The sequence below is a fragment of the Notolepis coatsorum genome, assembly GCF_963971535.1.
Source record: "Notolepis coatsorum genome assembly, chromosome: 2".
NCBI classification, from domain to species: Eukaryota; Metazoa; Chordata; class Actinopteri; order Aulopiformes; family Paralepididae; genus Notolepis; species Notolepis coatsorum.
The window spans coordinates 41,614,682-41,629,801 of record NC_140166.1 but is presented as its reverse complement, the minus strand read 5'-3'; the positions used below and the strand labels follow the sequence as shown (position 1 = coordinate 41,629,801).

At 42.6% G+C, this 15,120-nt stretch overlaps 1 protein-coding gene across 1 annotated transcript in view; it reads right to left on the bottom strand.

The window, feature by feature from the left end:
• The window catches only part of LOC311223330 (uncharacterized protein), a gene marked incomplete at both ends in the record, with an annotated part of 76,060 nt that overhangs the window by 14,065 nt on the left and 46,875 nt on the right, over positions 1–15,120 (bottom strand). Inside the window, 2 exon segments of the mRNA XM_084308122.1 lie at positions 8,834–8,924; positions 10,708–10,849. Coding sequence (XP_084164248.1) covers positions 8,834–8,924; positions 10,708–10,849 — 233 coding nt within the window.

Here is a 15,120-nt window from a genome sequence, read left to right as displayed (position 1 = left end):
ACCTAAGCAACTCCCTTGTGCAACTCCATAGTTGTTGTCGTATATATCAGACATGTGATCTCCTAGTTTAACATAGAATTTCCTCCCTCTGATGTATGTTTTAAACCAGCCCAGCACATGGTCTGAGAAACCGACATGGTTTTCAAGACGATCGATTAGAATATCATGATCGATTGTATCAAATGCTGCACTGAGATCCAACAGGATAAGGATGGAGATCTTATTCTCGTCAGAGTTTAGTCTGAGGTCACTGATTATTTTGGTGAGGGCAGTTTCAGTGCTGTGATATTTTCTGAATCCTGACTGAAATTCTTCTAAGATGTTGTTTTCTTCAAGAAAGGAATTTATTTGAACTGAAACTATCTTTTCAAGTACTTTACTAATGAATGGTAGGTTGGATATTGGACGATAATTTGCCATTTCATTACTATCCAAGTTAGGTTTTTTTAGTAATGGCTTTACAACTGCTGTTTTAAAGGCATCCGGGAAAATACCAGTCCTAAGGGAAGTGTTTATGATATCTAGCACAGGGCTTGAAACACTATTAAATACCCGTTTGAAGAAAGCTGTAGGTATAGGGTCAATGTCTGAGGTGGAGGAGTTACATTCTGAGACAGTTTTGCAGAGTACATCTAATGTGATGCATGTGAAACTTCTCATGGTTGCATTGTACGGTTTGCCGCAATCAACTTTATTTCCATCATGAGTAATGCTGGCCCTGATCAAGGTTATTTTGTTGTTAAAGAATAGTGCAAGTTCTTCACACTTAACCGTTGATGACTGAGGAGGTGTAGGGGCAGTGTTGAGTAGTACATTAATAGTGGAAAAGAGGATTCTGGAGTTTCCAGCATTTTCTGTAATGATTTTAGAGAAGTAATCTTTCCTTGCTAAGCGGATGGTTTTATTATAAGCAGTTAAAGTATCTTTGTATATATCACAGCATATGGTGGTTTTTGTTTTTCTCCATTTTCGCTCCGCTGCACGACATTTCCTTTTTTCTTTGTTGACCGTATTATAGTTTAACCAGGGCGAGGCTCTAGTTTTCTTCTTTTTCGTTTTTAATGGGGCGACAGAATTTAATATAGATGACATTGCATCATTGAGATTTTCTACCATTTCATTTAGAGAGCTGTCATGATTGTGTGGTTCATGTAGTCTGATAAGATCAATGAACTTTGATTCAGCTTTGTCGTTTAGGAGCCTCTTTTTAACTATGATTTCTTTTTTTGTTTTAGTAAGGGTTATTTGAGTATCAAAAAATATACAGTGATGGTCGGAGAGAGGTAATTCAGTTATTGAGATATTTGTTATGCTTAGCCCAGTTGTTGTTATAACTAAGTCTAGTGTATTCCCAAGCCGGTGAGTTGCATTTGTTATATGCTGTATTAGGTCAAAGCTATCCAGTAGATTTTTTAGTTCCATAGTTTTGGAGTCTGTTTTCTTATTAAAATGGATGTTCAGGTCTCCATTTAGGATCACCTTATCATATCCGGTAACACATAGTGAGATCAGTTCAGAGAGCTCCTGTATAAATATTGGTGAGTGTCTAGGCGGGCGGTATATTGTGACAATAATAGTTGATTCTGTTTTTAGTTCAATGGCAAGATATTCCATTGACATGAACTCGCCTAGTTCTGTGATTCTAAACAAGAGTTTTGAGGAGAAGATTGCTGCAACTCCTCCGCCCCTTTTATTTTTTCTGGGTATTTGAAAAAAGTTATAGTCTGGTGGACAAGCTTCTATCATTATTGATGTAGCTGTGTCATTATTTAGCCATGTCTCTACTAGGCAGATGCAATCTAAGTTATTTTCTTTAATCAGATCATTTACTAAGAATGTTTTATTATTCAGTGATCTGACATTTAGGAAAGCTAATTTTATTTGTTGGACTTCTTTAGAGGAGGTCTGCTTTGGTTTGACCGTGATGGCCCTGAGGTTAATAGCAGGTAAACGCATTGGTGGCGTATATTTTTCACCATGCCATTGGCTAGTTATGATTACTTGTATGTTTTTAGAGATGGCATGGTAATTGTGCTATACTGTACCGTACTGACTGCACTGTGCTTTCGGGGACATTTGATCAGACGAGATGGCCTTGTGTGATATGGGGGGGGGGGACGGGGATGGGACGTCTTGTGCTGTACTTCGTGGTGAGATTGTGTCCTTCATGACTATCTCTCGTGCTGGTGTGAGCTTAATATTCTTGGAGGCCATCAAGGCATGACGCATGTTTGCTGATAGGAGCTTTGAACCTAAGCGATTTGGGAAGAAGCCATTTCTTTGAAAACGTTCTGGGTTATTCCAGAAAACATTGAAGTTGTCAATGAATTTCAGGCCGTGTACGAGACATGCAGCCCCTAACCATGAATTAAAATTTAGGAGTCGACTGAATGCTTCCTGTCCTCTGCGAAAGCATGCAATTGGTCCACTGATGGACACATCAGTGTTTGTGTACACAGACTGATGTTTGTCTAGTGTGTTCATTAAACGTGTGAAATCGTCTTTCAAAGTCTCTGTGCCAGTCTTCTTTCGCAGGATGTCAAACGATCCAGAGTGAATGACAATTTTTGTTATTCCTGGTCTGATTAGTGTTGGAAGTTTTTCGGCTAGCTCTTTCACAGTTGTATTGTCTAGACAGATATTTTCTGTGTTTGCCATCTCCACATACCTTGTTATGGAATCTCCAATCAGTATGCAGTCTATTTTCTGTGTGAGGTTAGCATTTTTCTTTCCAACAGTTTTGGGGCCGTTTGTTTTTGGGCTAGGCCTAGTCTGCTGGTTCTTTCCACAGTCCTGTGGCCTTGGTGAAGCCTCGTTAGCCTTCATGTTAACGCTGGTCCCGTACCTTCGGCGTTGGCTACCGCAACGTTCTCGGCGCATGATAGTCTCTTCGCTGTTAGCCGTTCGCTCGGTCTGGGTCGTGTTTGCCAGCCGTGTCGCTAGTGGCTCTGTTTTCCTCGTCGTCTCGTCGTTAGCGTGTGCTTTGCTAGCATTAGCGTGAGCTCCGGCATGCCAGCTGTTTGCTTCGCTAGTGTTAGCGTGAGCTCCGGTATTCTTGCTATTAGCGTCGTTAGCGTGAGCTCCGTTACGCTCGCTGTTTTCTTCGTTAGCGTTGTTAGCTACGCTTCTATGTCTCTTTGCCTTGGGTGTTGATATGCGTGTTTCCGAGAGTAGGTTGAAACTATTTCCTGGCGGTACCGGGGGTGAGGTCCTGGATCGTTTATTTCTCCTTTTATCCTTGTCGGTGATCCACTGCTTTGGTCTAGCTCCTTGGTTGTGCCAAGGACCGTCTTTTGGGTGGTGCTGTTCTGTAGTTACTAGCAAAGGCCAGTTCTCAATCATGGTATTGTTGGCTATATTTGTAGTAGCTTCATAAATAGAGTCAATGAGCTCATCCTGCTGTATTTGGTACAGGGTAGAAACCCGAGCCTCCAGCTCTACAATCCTCTTTCTCATCTCCAAGCAATTAGTACATTCTGTGGGAGAGCCGAGTCCCGGCATCTTCCTTTATTTCTTTTCAGGTTAGGCTAAGCTGAAGCTAAGCTAGATACTTAGCTGGTGGTGGTGGTGGTGATGATGATGATGATGGTGGTGGTGGTGGTGATGGTGGTGGTGGTGGTGGTGATGGTGGCACGGGGCAGTTCCGTTGCCCTGGAGCTGTGCTATTACTCACACTGTCGTCTTCCGTCTCGTTAAAACTCAAAATAACAAGGAAAACCTTCCTCGTCTTTCATAAATATCCTTGCCTTCCGACATAGTCCTTTGTGTGTAGCTGATAAGACGGCTCGCTATTCCTCCCACGGAGAATCTTGTTACTCCTTTCGACTGTGGTAAAAAATCTGAATAGATAAGAAGATTCACAGTTCTGGAGAAGTACCATAGGAATTGGGAGTTAACGTGCAGAGTAATTAAAGTTGAAAGGGCTTTAATAAATCATTATAATAGCGATAGGCTAAAGCAGCGAAGCGGAGCGACAGTAAAAGCAGCTTGCTTTGCTGAAGCAGGAAGTGGAAGTGGAAGCATGTTACACATTGTACTGGTCATTGCTCATTGTATTCTATGGCTGCTTGGCCATCTCTGTACATGTGAAGGTTCAGTTGCAGGTACTGAGGCCATGCTGGGAAAGCTGTCCTTAGAACAGGGGTTCTCAAACTTTTTTATACCACAACCCCATTTTATTTAGGATTTTTATTGCGTAATTTCAAAGTGGAATTAAGGGATATCAAAATAAAAGCACACTGTGTTGAACTTGATCATGCATATTTATTAGACAGACAATGTAATTACAGCACTATGTTATCAATACACATTTATAAAACGAGGCATATTTAGGCAAAATATGTTGCAAGAACAGTAAAAAAAAGATATATATATATATTTTATTTTTTTACTTGCCAATGCCCCACTATCACCTACCCACGACCCAACTTTGGGTCGCAACCCGTAGTTTGAAAACTGCTGCCTTAGAGCCATAGAGGTGCTTCACATTTAATAAAAGGATTGAGCTATCTGGTGCCTAAAGGCACTTTTTTTGAACCTGAGTGCACATAAAGTAAATAAAAAAGAAAATAGAGGATGGTAGTTTGTGCAGTGAATGATCATCCTGGTTTTAAAATGTCCATGTACTGCTACAACATTGTTCAATATTACACTTACTGTATACTTACTGTAGATTTCTATATATTTTACTGTATATTTTATATTGGAAGTATATTGCAGTGTCAAATTTCCCTCGGGATAATAAAAGTATTTCTATTCTATAGAATGTATATACTAGGCTGACCAAACGTCCTCTTTTGCCCGGACATGTCCTCTTTTCACACCCTGTCCGGGGCGTCCGGGGGGGGTTTATTAATTCATCGAAATGTCCGGGGTTTCACTGTTTTTCAGTTTCAGTTTCACGGCCCTTTGCGAGCATCTGAAGGCTCGGGGCTGCATTTTTCGCCGAACATATAAATTACAGAATAAAGCGCTATTTGTTGCCGTTCGAATGCCATCTGGATCGCCAAAATCCGTGCCTCGGTTCTCGAGTTACATGCCGATATGTCAGGCATGCGACTTTTTACATGGCATTATCCAACCGGACTCCCGGAGAAGCATGCAGCTGCAGAGCCGCAGAGCCAGCGGCGCTCTCTGGGCCGCGCGCTGACGGCCGCACTGTGAGGCAATAGTATCCAGCTGCAGGACGAGAGCACCAACACTCTCAGGACCGCAACACTTTAAGGACCCACACTTTAAGGACCCTCGCTTCCATTGGCTGATTTGGGTCACATGACCATCCCACCCAATGGCTGAATTGGAGTATTGCACTGCGGGATTGATTGATTGATTGATTGATTGAAAACTTTATTAACAGATTGCAGAATGGGTACAGTACAGCTCAATACACACAATTGTTAAGGGGATGCAGACCAGAGAAAGACCTCAAAGCAGTACTGTTACATTTGTGACATACAGTAAATATATACAAGGGGGAGGGAACTGTACATTTATGATGAATTGAAAATGGGGGACCCTGATGTAAACAAGACTTGCGCGATTTTGCGCGCCGCGTGGGAGCAAATTCGAGACACATATTCGGTTGCAAAAAGGTGTCCCACGGTCTCCTCTATGGCCGTGAATATTTTCACGCGGATCGGAATCACGGCGTGCCCGTGGCACACTTTACCGTTTCGGCGAGTTTATTCCACGCTATGTCCTCTTTTTTGGAAATCAAAATATGGTCACCCTAGTATATACATAACATAGGAAATGTGAATCCCGGACCGTATTTTATTCTTATTTTATTCTTATTATTTTATTCTTTATTCTTAGGCAATTTTTTGTTATTCTTATTCATGACTTTGTTTTGTCTACCTAAATGTTTACTGTGAGCGATTTGTAGTGCCAAATTTCCCTCGGGATGATTAAAGTATTTCTATTCTATTTGACATTTCTACCTCAACTTATGACCATTTCTTTGAAAGTCATGCTACACATACACACGAATGGGGTTTGCACTCTGTGAAATCTGTGATTTTACTGTTTCTTCCCTTGTTTTCCGATCGCCACCCAGGCCACAATTGTCGACGGAATTACACAATATCGCACATAACCCTTCACATAACCCTTCCAGTGCTCATATTAAAGTGGCTAAGCTTCATCTCTTATCGTTTTGCTTTAATCATCGTGAGACAGAAGGATGCCTCAGCCCTCATTAAAATACATTGGGGATAGAGTCTGCCGTCAGTTAGGATTCTAATCAATTAAGGGGAGCAGGTGTGCATGACTCAGAGGGAGCTGTCAATCAACTCAATACTGCTGACCTAGCAATGACCTCTCAGGGCATTAACCCTTGATGCCCCCTTTTTGTATCTTTTGAACCGTTTGTCGTAGAGACTTGCGGGTTGTGTCATTGTACTCAGTAGGGATATCCTCTTTCATTGGTCTATGTTGACCATTCCCCCGATCATTAGGCCACACCCCATTAGGCCACGCCCCCTTGTTGTATCTTTTGAACGGTTTGTCGTAGAGATTTGCGGGTTGTGTCATTGTACTCAGTAGAGATATCCTCTTTCATTGGTCTGTGATCATTAGGCCACACCCCCTTAGGCCACGCCCCATCCGTGTATCTTTTGAACCGTTTGTCGTAGAGACTTGCGGGTTGTGTCATTGTACTCAGTAGGGATATCCTCTTTCATTGGTCTACTCTATGTGATCCTTAGGCCACACCCCCTTAGGCCACGCGCCCTTTGTGTATCTTTTGAACCGTTTGTCGTAGAGACTTGCGGGTTGTGGCATTGTACTCAGTAGGGATATCCTCTTTCATTGGTCTGTTGACCACTCCCCCGATCCTTAGGCTACACCCCCTTAGGCCACGCCCCATTTGTGTATCTTTTGAACCGTTTGTCATAGAGACTTGCGGGTTACAACACAGTAGGATATCCCTACTAAGTACAATGACACAACCCGCAAGTCTCTATGACAAATGGTTCAAAAGATACAAAAAGGGGGCATCAAGGGTTAATGCCCTGAGAGGTCATTGCTAGGTCAGCAGTACTGAGTTGATTGACAGCTCCCTCTGAGTCATGCACACCTGCTACCCTTAATTGATTTGAATCCTAACTGACGGCAGACTATGATCCCAAGGTATTCCAATGAGGGCTGAGGCGTCCTTCACTCTCACGATGATTAAAGCAAAACGATAAGAGATGAAGCTTAGTTGTCTTAATATGAGCACTTGAAGGGTTATGTGAAGGGTTATCTGCGATATTGTGTAATTCCGTCGACAATTGTGTCCTGGGTGGCGATCGGAAAACAAAGGAAGAAACAGTAAAATCACAGATTTCTGCTAGAGTGCAAACCCCATTTGTGTGTATGTGGAGCATGACTTTCAAAGAAATTGTCATAAGTTGAGATAGAAATGTCCAATTCCATTTATTTTTCTTTTGTGAGCGAGGGCACAGTCGTGTCATCATTTTGATGTGTTGTTTTTATATCTACGTCCAAAATTTAGATCACTGTCGCAATTTACAAAAGGTGATGGTAAAACAAAATAATTCAGCTTCTACACTCTAGTTCTGCCATTCATTCCTTATGGACCAACATTTCCTGTTTAAAGTCGATTTGTAGCCAAACGGTGCAGTGAAACTTTCCAAAAAGTTATAGCAACTCGTGTTGGACCAAGCCGGTCGTTTTGATACCTTACACGTGTATGTGGTGCGAAATCTCTGGGAGGAGTTAACGGATGAAAATCGGCGGAATAATAAAGAATAAAGAGTATAGATTACAATAGTGTGGGTGCTAATAAATAGTATAGATTACAATAGTGTGGGTGGTCACCCACACTAATAAATCATTTCAAGTTTGGACAAACTTTTAACAACTGAGGTAGGTAGATAACATTTTTAGAGAGTAAAGTACAGAAAAAAGGTACCGTTGGGTACCGGTATCGATTCACAGGTACCCAACCCTAGTGAGGGTACAGATTAAATACCTGCTATAGACCCTGCAGATTAGGTGAGGGTACAGATTAAATACCTGCTACAGACCCTGCAGATTAGGTGAGGGTACATATTAAATACCTGCTACAGACCCTGCAGATTAGGTGAGGGTACAGATTAAATACCTGCTACAGACCCTGCAGATTAGGTGAGGGTACAGATTAAATACCTGCTACAGACCCTGCAGATTAGGTGAGGGTACAGATTAAATACCTGCTACAGACCCTGCAGATTAGGTGAGGGTACAGATTAAATACCTGCTACAGACCCTGCAGATTAGGTGAGGGTACAGATTAAATACCTGCTACAGACCCTGCAGATTAGGTGAGGGTACATATTAAATACCAGCGACAGACCCTGCAGATTAGGTGAGGGTACAGATTAAATACCAGCGACAGACCCTGCAGATTAGGTGAGGGTACAGATTAAATACCTGCTACAGCTGCTGGGTGAGTTTTCTGACAGTACCTAATATTATCCATGGTATACTTTGATTTTGAATAAAATAAATACGATGATCCTTTATTAATCCCCTTGGGGAAATTTGGGTGTCAAAGCAGAATAGTACGTTTGTACCTGTTGGGAGGAAATAGCCTCACCCTGCGCAGTAAGGTCCCAAACCTAATTTATTCAGTTGCCAATATACTAGAATTTAGGACTAACATTTAGCATTACATCAGCTGTGTTTTGTGTGTAAATGTTGTGGAACTGTTGTTTAACTGAAACATGTGTGAAAATGTTGTTACCTAGTCCTAGACACTGAAAACACCAGTGAAACAGTGTAGGTAGGCAAAACAAGACTTGATTAAGACATAGAAATCTAGCATTTGCTCATTAACGCTGAGTCTCACCTAGTCTCCATCAGCTCTCTTATGGAGGCTACAGTAGGTCCAGAGCCCAGGTGGTTGTAATATGGGCCTTCATCCTTCTCCAGAATCTGTTCTATTAGAGAGAAAGTACAGTACGAACACAATGAGATTTAGATTCAGTTTCACACTATTGTTACATACTGTACATAAAATACATGCATGTGTATGTATACACATACATTCAGAAAAATGTGAGATGCTTGTTTTTCCCGGTTCCTCAACCATAGTAGATTTGTAAACATAGTAAACAACGTATATTATATCTATACAAACTATAACTATAAGCTATAACTATAAATATAAACTAAGTACGCTATAAATAAACTATAAACTAAACATAATACACTATGTATATTCTATCAATAAAAACTATGCTATGCTAACTATATAAATAAGCTATAAACTATAGGCTTTAACTAAAACTATACACTAAACAATAAACTAAACATAATACAGCTCGTCAGTGTTCTTTTGGATGTAGACCTGAGACTGCAGTACCGTCTGCCAGACAGCATGAGCTCAAACAGTTTGTGGTTCAGGTGGCTGGGGGTCTTTCAGGACCCTGTGTGCCTTGCTGACGCGCCGCTCTGTGAATATCCTGTCTATGGAGGGTAGCTTGTATCTGCAGATCTTTTCGGCCATTCGCAACACTCTCTCCAGTGCTTGGCAGTCGTTCTGGTTGGCGTTTCTAAACCATGCGGTGGTGCATCCCGTCTGTATGCTCTCCATGGTGCCTCTGTAGAAGGCCCTCACGATGTGTGGCCCCATGCCGAACTCTTTCAGTCTCCTGAGGTGGTAGAGGCGTTGCTGGGCCTTTTTCACCACGTGGCCGGTGTGCACTCCCCAGTCCAGCTTCTCAGTGATGTGAACTCCTGTTGACCCTCTCCCCATTGATGTGGACAGGGTCATATGCTCTGCTCCTCCCTTCATGTAGTCAATGGTCGGCTCCTTGGTCTTGTCAAGATTGAGAGTGAGGTTGCTTCCCTGTGGCACCACTTTGCCAGGTTCTCAACCTCACTCCTGTAGGCTGACTCGTCGCCGTTGGTGATCAGTCCCATCGCCGCTGTGTCGTCGGCGAACTTGATCACCAAGTTGGAGCTGTGTGTGGCTACTCAGTCGTGGGCGTACAGGGAGTAGAGGACGGGCCTCAGGACGCAGCCCTGGGGGGCTCCTGTGTCGAGGGTCAGGGGGTCAGAGGTGTTGGAGCCCATCCTCACCACCTGTCGTCGATCCGACAGGAAGTCCAGGATCCAGCTGCACAGGTTGGGGTTGAGGCCAAGGTCTCCGAGTTTGGTGTCCAGAATAACTATGGCGTTGAAAGCTGAGCTGAAGTCTATCAACATCTTCCTCACATAGGTGTTGGGTTTGTCCAGGTGCATGAGGGCGTTATGGAGGGCAGTGTCTATTGCGTTGTCTGTGGATCTGTTTTTGCCGGTAGGCAAATTGGTGGGGGTCTAGGGTGGGTGGTATCTCCTTAAGGTCGGTCTTCTTTACAATCCTCTCAAGACTTTTGCTCACTATGGGGCTGAGGTCGTTCAAATAAGTGACCTTGTTCTTCTTGGGTTCTTGGGCACTGGGATGATGGTGGAGGATGAGCGTGTTTACATGGACATTGACATTCTAATAATAACCAGGATTGATGCATGTACACGCCCTATCCCCTTTACGCACATATCACAGACTACTGAAAATAGTTGTGTGGGAGGAATAGTGGTCCTATTTTTGAGAGGCAGGGTGAATAACTATGTTGTGTTGTTACGCTATCTGCTGTCTGCCACTGAAAGGTTGCATTAGTATGCAGGCTGCACACATACACATACACACACACACACACACACACACACACACAGACTCACCCACACAGTCGCAAATGGGGAACTCTGCCTGGAGGTCTTTATTAAGAGGGGTGTCCAGCAGGTTCTTAGTAGGAGTGTCCAGATAAGACTCCAGGAACTCTTGGTGGGAGGGGGAGCAGGGAAGACGGTCCTCCTCACAGACCTGGTTAGAGATGTAACAGACATTTAGATTTCTTATGCTTTCTAACGTTTCCTTATGGTTATGCAATTTCAGTGAGACAACTCACATTATTGAAATAATAATTCTATTGAGGATGAATGTAAACTGCTTAGCATAACTTAAAGCCAGCCAAACATTGGAGATCAATTACCCCCCCCCCCCCAGGGGGGACCATATACAGCCATGTCCTTCTTGGACCACAGAGACAGAGCCCACAGGTGGATGTTGGGGTGGTGGCGGGAGCCAAAAAGCATGTACAGTGTATGTACAGCGGCACAGTGGTGTAGTGGTTAACACTGTCGTCTCACAGCTAGAAGGTCCAGGGTTCGATTCCCGCTTGGGGACCATGTTGCTGCGTTGCCAGTTACCCAGGTGGGGTATCTCCCGGGCCTTTCTGTGTGGAGTTTGCATGTTCTCCCCCCGTGCTTGCAAGGGTTTCCCCTCCCGATAAGATGAACCCAATGGAAAGACATGCAGAACAGATCGCTAACGCTGTCGCGTCCCTGACGAAGACGGACAAGAGTACTTGGATTGGTCCCCGGGCAATTTGTGCAGATAGGGGAATATAGGTCTTCACTTTCAGATGTGGTGTGCCGCAAGGGTCAATTTTAGGACCTAAATTGTTTTTACTATACATTAATGATATAATCCTAATCACCAGCAAATACATTTTAATTATATCCATAGGACGTATCATACACCTAGGAAGCTGTATGCTATGGGACTGGTGGCTGACTCCCGTTGCACTTTGTGCGCTCTGGGGACCACTGGCACTTATATGCACATGTTTTGGGATTGCCCACCAGTAGCTTGTTTTTGGAAATCCTTAACAACTAAACTTTCAAATATGTAACTTGTAAACAGCAGCGACACTACTCCTAAATGATATATCACTACTACCGGCATCCATACAACAAAAAATAATCATTCTGGCGGGCGTTACTGCAAAAGAAGCTGATAGCCATAAGGTGGTGGAAAGAACCTGAGAAACTCACAATGATTAATTGGTCTCTGACACTGCTGGATATCATTTATATGGAAATCTCTACTGCACTGTGTACTGTGTGATTGGGGTTGGACAGGCCAGCATTGAACTTTGGGTCTCAGCGGCCGAGAAAGTTAAAGCCACAATCTAGCGGCAGAGTGAGGTCAGGGTGTTGGTCCTGGGGGGTCCGGTGGGCCCGGAAATGTCTCTTTTTTTTTAAATTTTTACATTTCTTTTTAACACAACAACCAACAACACAATATCAACATCAACAGTAACAACAATAATAATAATAATAATAATAATAATAATAATAATAATAATAATAATAATAATAATAATAATAATAATAATAATAATAATAATAATAATAATAATAATAATGGCAAAACAATAATAAATAATAGATACAGACCTAACTTAACTAATAAATAATATACAAAGTACAAATATACCAAATAAAAACTAAAACACACCACAAACACTAAATACATTAGACAGACATTCCAACCCCCCCCCCCCCCGCCTGTCCCGCCCCAACCACCCGAGCAGTCGATATCTCCAAATAAATAGCCGGCTGCAATGTGGACTAAGTCATACATAGCACAAGTCCCCTCCGGTACTTGAGGTAACAGCAGTCGCATCTTTTCACCCGCGCAGCTCGATCTCTCAGTGGCGAGGAGTAACGCGTGGGAGGCTCACGCTGCCCCCGACACTTCCTGATTCTACTGCGCAGGCGCACCAACCGACCTGTAGGAGTCGCTGTCCACAACGCCCGATCCCCACCCATCAGTTTCCCACAACCTAATACGGCCAATGTGTATTAGTACGGACGACCAGCTAAACTGAAAGCAATGTGGAGCGCTGGGATCGAACAGGCGATCCCAGCGTCTCTGCATTCGTGGCGAGCGCCTTGCCCACTACGCCACGTAGCCGCCCATCATGTATTTAATAAAACACAGAAAAGGATCACCAAGTCACTCTGGATAAAAAAAACCTTTACAGACAACATTGAGACAAAGCTTCCTGACACATCTCCATCCAAACTCTTGGAAGAACTCATTGAAATATCATCTGATACCACCTGGAGAGCTAGTTTCAGAGTGTGGTGCTGAGTACCAAGTATCTCATGATGCAGCAGTTAAGGTGTTGATACCATTCAGCACCACATATCTGTGTGAAGCTGGCTTTTCATCCATGACAGCTCTGAAAACAAAATATAGGGCCAAATTGAGCCTTGAGGATGACATGCGTGTTGCCTTGTCAAAGACTGACAGCAATAAAGACTGTTTGCTTTTTTCCTATGTTCGCTTTGTAAATTCCCAGTCACTGAGTGAAGATCTGCTGTTTTGCAAATATGTCAAAAACAGAGCGACAGCTGATGAGCTCTTCAAAATTATTGACAGTTACCTGACAGAACATGGACTGAAATGGGAGAACTGTGTGGGCTTTTGCTCTGACGGTGCGCAGGCCATGGCAGCCAAACGCGCAATGGACGCACTGTAAATTCACAGAGAGGCGCTAGCGTCAAGACAGCTTAGCCCTGAGCTGAATGAGGTTTTGACAGAAGTTATAAACGTGGTAAATTTCATCAAAACCCGACCCCTGAAAGCGCGCCTGTTCTCTGCGCTGTGTGAGGAGATGGGAGCTGACCATTCTGCAGTGCTGTTTCACAGCGAGGCAAGGTGGCTCTTGCGAGGGAAGGTGTTGTCGCGAGTCTTTGAACTACGAGAGGAGATTCGGGTGTTCTTGGAGGAGGAGAGCATGCAAGAAGCTGCAAGCAAGTTCAATGATGAACAATTTCTGATGAAACTGGCCTATCTCAGCGATGTCTTTGGAAAGCTGAATGAATTAAACCTTCAGCTTCAAGGTATGTTGATATTTTTTGTCTTCTAGTATCTGTCATGTCTACTCTAAACTAGAGTAGACTAGTGTCTGTCTGTTTGTCACTAAATGTAATATGAATTGATTACAAAAGGACCCCAATTGAAACAAGCCATTGGCTTTCTTGGGTTTTTTAATCCTATTTAGTTGACCTTGTACTGTCATGTGATTTTTTCCTGCAAACATCTAAATAAAGTATTCTATTCAATTCAATTCAAGGCAAAGATAAATACCTACCTGACCTGGCAAACAAGATCACTGCATTCAGTGGAAAGCTGGAGATGTGGGGCAGGCGCCTTGATGAACAACAGACTGATGCCTTTGAGAACCTGACTGAGTTTGCTGAAAGCAGTGTTTCTCAAGTCACCACAGTGATCCCCTGTCTAAGGCAGCACATCTCTTCCCTGAGAGGATTTTTTAAATACTTCCCTAACAACAGTGCTCAGTATGACCATGATGATCCATTCAATGCAGCAGGTTGGTATTTTATGTTATTGACTGACTAATTATGACATTTGTGCTGTAGGCTACATACATTTTATTTATGTTGTACATTATATAATAATAATAATAATAATAATAATAATAATAATAATAATAATAATAATAATAATAATAATAATAATAATAATAATAATAATAATAATAATAATAATAATAATAATAATAATAATAATAATATGCTACTATCTAGCTGGAATGGATTGTTGTAAAACTGAAATGTGTTGTGTTTAATTTGCAATTAATTACAAATAAAGTATCTCTCTATCTACAGCACCTGCTGATTTCAGCTCTGCTGAAGAGGAGCAACTCATCGAAATGACCTCTGACTCCACCCTGAGGCTGAGGTTTACAGCTCAGACACTGAGTGAATTCTGGCTTGGTGTGGAGAGGGAGCATCCACTCATAGGGCAGAGGGCTGTGGGCATCCTTCTTCCCTTCGCCATATCCTATCTCTGTGAGATTGGATTTTCAGCTGTTGCTTCACTGAAGACAAAGCACAGGTCTAAGCTCAACATTGAGCATGACTTGAGAGTGGCAGTATCAAGCCTGCAACCTCGTTTTGAAAAGATGTGCAGTGCAAAACAGGCTCATTGCAGCCACTAATGCTGTGATGACTCACATAATTTACTTACATTTTCTCTTTTTTTGCACAAATTGCAAAGTTCTTTCACAAGTTCTTTCACAAGTTCTTTCACAAGTTTTTCACAAGGTTTTCTATCTATTTTTTTCTTGAGTGTCCATTGAATTGTATTGCAATGTTACAAGATGTCTCTATTTATATATAAAAAAAAAAGGCAGTCTTGAGTGTCCATTGGATTGTATTGCAATGTTACAAGATGTCTGTATTTTTGAAAAATCACAGTCTTTGAGTGTATTGGAC